Source organism: Cordyceps fumosorosea (assembly GCF_001636725.1).
Source record: "Cordyceps fumosorosea ARSEF 2679 chromosome Unknown scaffold_3, whole genome shotgun sequence".
NCBI classification, from domain to species: Eukaryota; Fungi; Ascomycota; class Sordariomycetes; order Hypocreales; family Cordycipitaceae; genus Cordyceps; species Cordyceps fumosorosea.
Genome location: NW_017387303.1, coordinates 1,188,673 through 1,197,644, shown reverse-complemented (window position 1 = coordinate 1,197,644; position 8,972 = coordinate 1,188,673). Strand labels below are relative to the sequence as shown.

Here is an 8,972-nt window from a genome sequence, read left to right as displayed (position 1 = left end):
CAGTATGTCTGGTACAGGATCCCTGCCTCCTTCGATTCTCTTGCCAGTCAACCGGTGTAAGGTGCTGCACGAGCCAGCTCCGAAGATTCTAGTTTGCGTCTGTGTGTAATTGGTGATTTGGAACTTTGCTAACACGACAAGTACGAGTGTACGACCGAGTGATCGTAAGATGGCCAACACTCTCCCAACTTCAGCCGCACGAGCCATCCGCGATGAAGCGCTCCCGCGAGCACAAGAAAAGAGGGCAATTACTTATTGAGCCGCCACACCCAATCCGCTGGATCGGCTGAATTGCCACGTTTTTAGTCCAATCTCCAACTTGTCAACCGGTGCACACCTGTGCCTGCTTCTGTCCAGTCTTGAGACAGGGGATCCCAGTCATGCAGAAAACCTGGCAGAGAACGTTGCAAAATGTCTCGGAGAAGTGGCTGACACCTGGGCGAAGTCCTCCCATGAACAATTACGGATTGAAAGTGTTGTTAGAGAAGTCAACAATCCTGCCGAGATTCAGGGAAAGACGATGATGGCAATTCGTGAAGTGACTAGCCCCGGCACTAAAACGCGCCGCAACACTGCCGCCCCTCCACGCCCTGTACCTGAGCAAGTAGCGGCCGGCTCCTAGCAATGAACAATTCACAGTTAGTTAGGTGTTGTTGCGAGGCTTGGTCGAAGTCACACACTGTAGTACAACGACATACTGAATGATGTCCCGCATTGAAGAGGACCCCTGGGGCGTACCTGTCGGTGAACTTGGGGTGGCAGCAGGTAAGAGGAGTTGCGTGGCACTGAATAAAGGGCTAATAAAAAGAGTTGCAGTCGGCTGCGCTGATCATTTAGACCTGTGACTTGAATGTGGATGTCGAACGGTTGTCTGTGCCATGCAGGCAGAACCCAACCAAACCAACCCAAAGTCCGGTTTCCCCTCCAGGAAAGTGGCTGCCTCTAATATGGCGCCCACACCGTTGGTGGCAACGCAGGCTGGGCAAGAAGAGGCTGACGAAATTTCCTCGAGAGAGCAATTTGAAGAGCAGAGAGCGCAGAAAACAGGGCCCAATTCCGCTACCCGTAACTAGTCATGATGATGGCGACGCAGCAAAATTGGGCCTGACTAGGGCGTTGAAGCCATAGTTGGCAAGAAGTACGGCACTTCTACGTTGTGCCAGGAGGATATCTCGAGTTTGCTGGATCCACGCCCCCCCAAGTAGAAAACTAGCGAGGGGGACTTCCATGACCACCATACCATCCCGAGTTGAGCGGCTGTTCTGCGAACTCGGTGGGCGCGGTGCTTTTGAGCGGCGAACGAGGCGGCGTGTACTCTCAGCCCTTGTCCCTAGATCGTTGAGCAGCCCCGGTCGGATTGGCTTGGGGTCGTGGGTGGTGTTGCCCATAGTTGTAGTCCACACATAAGGCCAAGGAGCCCTGGGTTTTTCGAGGACCTGTCGAGACTTGTTCTCTGATTATCTCGACCTTTTCTTCCCTCTCTTTGCCTGGACGACCTTTCGCGACATCTCACACCGTCTCTGCCACCGTATCTTTGCTGTCCTTGTTGGCACGCCATCCATTCGAATAACCCCTCGCTCTGTGCTCAAAGGCTACCCCAACTCGCCGCCGGCGTCCGGCAGATCAACTCCGTTCACGCTCGTGCTGAAAGCCTCGAGGCTGCCTAGCTTACTTCGTGGCTCCCGTTGATCGGGCATCGAGGGTCGCGTCTGTCCAAGGGCATCTTTTGAAGCTGTGTCAATGTCGTGAAAGTAGGCGAGCTTGTGTTTGCTAGAGCACAAACGGCCACACTACCAACCGCCCGACTTACAAACAGCGCGCCAGCCATATGGCCTCTGCCAGCCGGCCGCCAGCTGCCAGGCACGACAGCACATCGGGTGGCAGCCGCCAGACATTTGGTGCGCCTCCATCGCACGCGTTTCGTAAGTCTGCCTGTTAGCATACGCCGTGAATAGCTTCATGCGTCGCTGTATTCTCTGCGCTGCTCTTCGCCTCGTACAGCCCTCATGCCGCTTTTTCTTTTGTCCTCGTTGCATGTTTTACATGCCGTTGCCACTGGCGCCGCGCCATAGGTACCAATGCCGCCGCCAGCGTTGATGTCAGGCCACGCCCAGCCCCTCTCCTCTGCCAAACACAGCTGCCGCTCCTCCCTCCACTTCCCCGCCACGCACCACGCACGCATCGTTGGCGGTAAATTATTTCTCTTGTTTGCGGCCAATGCCCGGCTTTGGCTTTTGGCTTCTTCCTCATCTCCAATCACAGCCCCATGGTTCTCCAGTGACCGACTTTTGCGGTCTCATCTCGCCCGTGCCGCTAGACATGACATTACTTCCCTAGCATTTACTTTGCTGTGACCATGGCTGACAGCTCGCCGCCTCCTGCAGCCACGCACAACTCGCCTCGAACATGGCTCCTGACCGCTGCTTGCTCGCCACTTGCGGTGCGCCTCATCCGACAGCTTCTCACTCACGGTGACTATGTTGTCGCATGCTTGCCTCCTCATGAAATCGAAGACGACGATCGAAGTGCCGAATTTCGCGACCTCATCAGCGAGTGCAAAAGTACCAGAAAGGATCGTGAAGGTTGGAGGAACCGCATCAGTCCCATACGATGTGATGGGCGCGCAATTAGCGGCTGTGGTGCCGCTATTGACGAGGCCGTGCAGGTTTTTGGCCGAATTGATATTCTCCTTTGCTGCAAGTCAGAAGGTAAGAGCAACGGCACCATGGTAGCCTGTGCAGAAAAGAATTAACGCCAACGTAGCCGTGATCGGAACCGTCGAAGAGCTTTCTAATAGCCCCGGCACCCAAAACCTCGTCCGCGACCAATTCGAAACCATCTTCTTCTCGCAGGTCAACTTTATCAAGGCAGTGCTGCCTGTATTTCGAGCCCAGCACACCGGTCACATCATAGCCTTGACTAGCATCGGAGGCCATATTGGCACTCCTGGCATGTCAATCTACACTGCGGCCACATGGGCGTTGGAAGGGTTTTGCGATTCGCTGGCGTACGAAGTTGCACCGTTCAACGTCAAGGTGACGATTGTGCAGCCGAACAAGGAGATTCAATCTCTGACCAATCGCATCACGTTTGCACCACAAATCGCAGCGTATGCACCAAACTACAATCCGGCACCGAGTGTTCGCGACATGTTAGTCAATGTGCTCAACGCAAACCCCAGTACTATTGTACCTCCTACTCTCGAGGCACCAGACTCGCCAACCACGCCTGAGAATGACTTGCAATCCATCTCGCTGGAACCGGATGCTGGCGTCGGCGAGATTCTTCATCGGTATCCAGCGCTGCCGCACGCTGCTCTGGACAAGCTGGTCGCCGAGACGGTCCACGCTTTGACAGCGATCGGTGGGCATGAAAATCCGCCGTCACGACACATTGTAGGGACAGAAGGTGCTTCCGCGGTGCAGGAGAAGCTCAAGACGGTGGTGGAGGAGATGGAAGACTTCGTAGATGCGAGTCTTGCTGTTGATATTTTCGACAGCGAGCTGAACAAGGAAGCGCGTGAACGGAAGATGACAATTGAATCGCAAGATCAAAGGCCCTCATCTGCGTAAGTGTACATGTATAGCGAGGGTCTCAATGCTGTCACTGGTGGCGGCGTCGGGCGTTTGGGCTGTCAGAGTTGACGTCTGTTTCTAAATACCCATTTATTGCAATTTTTGACTTTTTAGACTTCTATCGAGGCTGCCAAAATATAAATGTTACTCCATCATGGTACATCTTGTCTCTTATTAGGTCTATTTGCTACGGTCAAAACGCCAGCTGGCAGGTTGCCCCAAGCCTGAGCTGCCGCACCAAGGAAGCTCCCCACCAACACCAGCCAGCGCCAAACTGATCACAGACCGACATCTCCTGGTCCCACCAAGCCTCGCGACCACAACTGCGACGCGGCTGCATGCAGTACCGCTTCGGAACACGTTTTCTGCCATCCCGCACTGCTTGATCGCATTTGTTTGACCGTTCTGCGGATAGAACGAGTTGTCATACAGCCGGCACTCGCCACTACGTCCCCCAACCCCGCAAACCTGCTGTACAGAATCATGCGCTCTTGCTAGAATGAGCCTGGACCCTTTACTTCCCATTGCGCCCGCAAGGGTGAAGGCTCTTCTTCTTCCGGTCGGAAAAGTAAAGGCAGATAGATTTGCTTCCTTTGTCGAGAGGCTTCACGGTGAAAATGTGGTCTACTTACGGGACATCTCTGCCGATGGCCGTCCGAATAGGAGTAAGCCCTTGCCACCCCCTCGAGGGCATCTCGTGGGCGCTGCGCGCACCGAGCCTTCTCTTTCGAGCGATGCGGGACAGCACTAATCCGTTGACAGACATGTTCTCGCCCCTCGCATACCCAGATGGTGTTATCCTCTACGATCTAATTTCTCATGCACCCCCGCCGTCGCACCTGGCCCTCTCGCCGTTCGATCTCTATCGCGAACCTCTCGCTATAATCGCAGTTGCGGACGGCAGTGAACTTAGTGATGCCACGTTCAGCAAACGGCATTCTTCGAACGGCACGGGTCCCACGGTGATGGAGCGAAATTTGCGCGCCCTATACCAAGAGCTCGAAGACCTACGAGATGTCTATCCCAAGTCGCTGGTCCATCAAGTTCTGATCTTTGACTATGTACCTCCCGCCGGCGAGGTCAACATCCCCGAGGATATAACGACAATTCCGACACCCCAAGATTCGAAACGAACGACGATAAAAACGGTCATGTGCAGCATATCTTCGCTACTCCTTGCAGAAATGACCACGCTCGCCAAGTCTGTCGAAGCCATGACGTCGATAGATTCCCCCGGGTCGTACGCTGCCAAGAATACGAGAACGCATGACGACTGGGTCAATGGAGCCAATCGGCGGAACTCGCATCTGCCGCCACATCTCATGCGATCAAGCTCAGCGACTCCCGACCGAACACAGTCGAGAATGTCTATGCCGCCCGTACCGACGCGAACCCAATCCGTATCAAGCGGCTCGACGCCCCGGCCCGAAACACCAGTTCAGAGAGAGCGACGTGATAGTGCTGTGCGTTCGGTTGATGGTACCGAGACCGGCCCTACCAGCTCGCCAGCTTCGCCGGAGCCCAAAATTCCCCTCTCAAGGAGCGGAGATGTCTCGCGCGATGCTAGTAGAGACCGCGTTTCAGTCCAAGGCTTCGGCCCTGGCGGCGCCAACGATCGATGGCGCATGCGAGGCAAAGGTCGTGCAGGTGTTGTCATTGGCTCCATGTACTTGCAGGCAGGTCGATGGAGCGATGCGCTCCGAGAGTTGAGCGAAGGCGCCCAAGTCGCGCGCTCGTTGAATGATCACATTTGGCACGGAAAGGCCCTTGAGCTGATTCTCATGAACCTTTTTCTCCTTGGCTGGTTGAATCTAGACTTTCAGATACCCATTGTGTGCCTGCCAACGCAAGATCGACCATCGTCTCAGAGAGTCGAAGAACTCCTGGATCCAAATCAGCCAAAGCACCTGCGTAATTTGCAACTGTTGCTGCCGGAACTTTTGGATCGCATTCTTAGTCTATATTCCAGAATATCAAGCGAAAGTCTGCCACCACTGCCATTTTCGGAAACCACCATTCGGTTTTGCAAGATTTTATCATCACTGCATAGCTGCAACGGTATTTTGAATCAGGAATGCCTCGACATGATTGTTCTTGGCAAGCCTCCCGGTCTGTGCTTGACGGCATCACCAAGACTCATCATCACTCCAAGCCGCCAACAAATTGTCAATACCTTGTTCAAGGCGTTCCCTTCGTCCGCTACCGAATTATTGACGACGGCAGACAGAGTTCAGATCCTTAGCGGAATCGCCGTCGTCCTGGGTCAGATTGGATATCATCGCAAAAAGGCCATGGTCACAAGAGAGCTGGTGTCTGTTCTCATCGGAGGGCTTGTCGAGGCGCGCACCAAAGGTGCTGCAGAGGCAGGTGTACATCCCGCAGCCGGACTCATACCCCTTAATGCAAGCGGCGACAGAGCAAGAGGCGCTGCAGTGCTGGATCTTGGCGAAGCAGACATCGAGCAAGGCATAGAAGCTTTCCTCGATCTTCTTTGCAGGTCTTACGGCGTGGTCAGCTTTGACCCTCTTGGCAAAACGATCGACCTCCCCGACGTGAAGGAAGATCTAGACGCAGCAGTCATTTCTAGAATCCAAAGGCAGCTCGCCACGCGGTTCTTCGGCTTCCCGGAAATCAAGCTGAATATCCTGCGCTCATGTATCAATTTCTCGGAAGCATTGCCAGACTTTAACGGTGTTCTCAAATACTCCAGCGATTTGATGAGAACGGCTGGCTCCGGTGTTGCGCCGGCTTCGCGCAAGGAGCATTCGCCGCCGTTGATATTTAAGGAAGAACAAGTGCGGTTAGCTGCCAACATTTCGCGTACCTGGGTCCTCGCTCAGCGGCTGGGTATGAATTATCTTGGCGCCGAGTACTGGGATGAGTTCCTGGTTCGCGGCGTGGAGCTGGAGCCGTTGCCGTTAACGAGGACACCGGTGCCGCATTCTCGCAGCATCCTACCTGGTGCAACGGCGAGCCGTGCGTCGCAAGACGTGAACCCCTTCATCTACAATCCGTTTCTCAAAGAGGCTGCGGAGACTGCTGCCAAGAACCTGGTGGCTGGTGAGATTGCAAACTTCAAGGTAACACTGCAAAATACATATGACATCGAGGTCGACATTGAGAGCATTCGTTTGGAAGCGACCGGCGTCGAATTTGAACCACTGCCAACGCATATCACTCTTGGCCCTTACCGTACTCAGACCGTCATCCTGCAGGGACGACCGAAAGAGCCCGGAACTGTCGTTATCACGGGCGCGATGGTTAGGATCCGGGGTTGCCGAGAGCGCCTGTTCCCGATCTTTACGAATTCATGGACTCCCCAGCGCGCGGAAAAGGTCAAGTCAAAAGGCCTAGCTTCCCTTGACATCGGGCCTCCTGTGCCAACCAAGGGCAAGCCTAGCACCCGGCAACTCACGGCGGACAAGTTCAGCGTCAATGTGGTGCAGGCGCAACCGTTGATTGTTGTCAAGTCAACCACGCTCTCCCAGTCGTCGATCATGGTTCTTGAGGGCGAGCGACATGTCTTTTCGGTGACGCTACAGAATTTGTCTGACAACGCAGTCGACTTTATGCTCTTCTCTTTCACGGACTCTACGCAAGAGCCCTTACAAACGGCATTGAATGCCAGAGACGTGCCAGCAGCGGAAATGTACGAATACGAGCTTATTCTTATGAAGAAGCAGGCATTGCGTCTACCGAAGAGCGAGCCAAACAGACACATTGCGCCTGGTGGTGAAGCGACTTTCGATTTCGAGATTCTCGGTAAACCGGGCCTTACCAGTGCAACTATCCAAGTTGATTACACGTATCTCGGCGTGCCAATTGACGAGATAACGGAGCAATTCTTCACAAGACAGCTGACTCTGGACTTGGCTGTGACGGTCAATGCAAGCGTTGAATTATCAAGAATAGATACGCTACCCGTCTACGGCGGCATTCCAAAAAGCTTGCTGGATCGTGTTGGCGGCGACGCGTGTCCCAACGACGAAGAATACTGCCTTTTGTCGATGGATATGCGCAACTCGTGGCCGAGCCAGATGGCAATTCGATTGGAGGGGAGCGATGGAATGACAGTGGAGGATGATATACTCCCTGGCAAAACCACACGGCTCGTTCTCCCGGTCAATCGCATCTTGCTGGAGGATCCGCACGCGTCAATCCCGAGCTTGAATCCTAACAAGACGAGGCAGTTCGTGGTCAGCTCGAGCAAGATCTCGCCAGACATGGAGCGAGCCAACAGAGAGGCGTTTTGGTACCGCGAAAAGCTTCTCGATTCCTTGAAAGCCACGTGGAGAACTACGTCGGTACCGAGAAAAGAGGGTGTGATTGACTTACGCAATATACGATTGACGACGCGCATGATTGAAGCGATCAAGATTGACGAAATCGACATTAGCATTTCTATGGAGCCCGCTGGCGGCGAAAAGGGTAGACAGTCACAGAGCGGCGGTAATGTGGCGATTATCGACGAATTCATGAACTTGAAAGTACACATGACGAACAGGACGAGCAGACCCGTCCTGCCAATGCTGCGGTTGATGCCTGCGCTCTGTCACCGCCCTCTGACGGTGGCGCTGGACTACACGCGCAAGATTGCGTGGAACGGGACGCTGCAGCAGCTGCTCCCCGAGCTGGAGGCGAACGGGAGTCGAGACTTTGTGCTGGGCTTCACCGCGCTCTGCCGTGGCGAGTTTGAGATTACGGCGTCGGTGGAGGAGGTGCTGGTCTGGGAGCCGGAGAAGAAACCACGCCTGGGCAGACCGAGGTCCAACACGCAGGAGGCGATGGACGCGGCGCTGGGGGTCAAGCAGCGCAGGATGTGGCATTCAAGACGCTCGTTTCAGCTTCTTGTCAAGGATGACGTATAGATGGCCGAGTCGAGGAGGATAGGGCGTCACACGGCGCCCTGCTCCTCAATCACGTTAATATGTTAGATGCGATGGATGGAGGTATAATAGAGTACAGTTGTAGATGAGATGCACTTGTCAGGATCATGGCGTCGAATCGGAATTTTTTTGCACACAGAGTATTACGAGGCAAAAAGGATTTTAACGTGTACAAGCTGCAGCCCTAACCTAACTTATAACAAGGCTGAGCTGAGACGTCTAACGGTGCAGCGTCATGCCTCACAAGCATCATGCATGTCAGCGCTGGCCGCTGGCCGAAGCCCTCTCCGTGGCGCCTACCCGCTACTGGCTGGAGGTGCGCTATCCGCCGGATCACCTCAACAGCGCTGACTTGCTGTTGTATTTGCCCGGATAGGGGCTGGCTGTCGGCGCTAGCGTGCGTCGACAGCCGGGTCTTGTTTTGTCTTGAATCGGGATGGGGCCCGGGACCGTTCGGGTGGTTTTTTTTTTTTTTTTCCTTCTGCGGGACTTTGAGAATGATTCATGATGT

General features: G+C 54.4%; 2 protein-coding genes across 2 annotated transcripts; both read left to right on the top strand.

The window, feature by feature from the left end:
• Positions 1-2,356: 2,356 nt before the first annotated feature.
• ISF_02071 (short chain dehydrogenase/reductase family protein) lies at positions 2,357-3,572 on the top strand (the record flags this gene model as incomplete). Its single annotated transcript, XM_018845678.1, has 2 exons — positions 2,357-2,708; positions 2,764-3,572. 2 exons carry the CDS (start codon positions 2,357-2,359, stop codon positions 3,570-3,572), a joined length of 1,161 nt encoding a protein of 386 aa, XP_018707401.1.
• A 767-nt stretch (positions 3,573-4,339) lies between these two features.
• On the top strand, positions 4,340-8,443 carry ISF_02070 (hypercellular protein HypA; the record flags this gene model as incomplete). The annotated part of the gene is made up of 1 exon (XM_018845677.1): positions 4,340-8,443. One exon carries the CDS (start codon positions 4,340-4,342, stop codon positions 8,441-8,443), a length of 4,104 nt encoding a protein of 1,367 aa, XP_018707400.1.
• Positions 8,444-8,972: the final 529 nt, after the last annotated feature.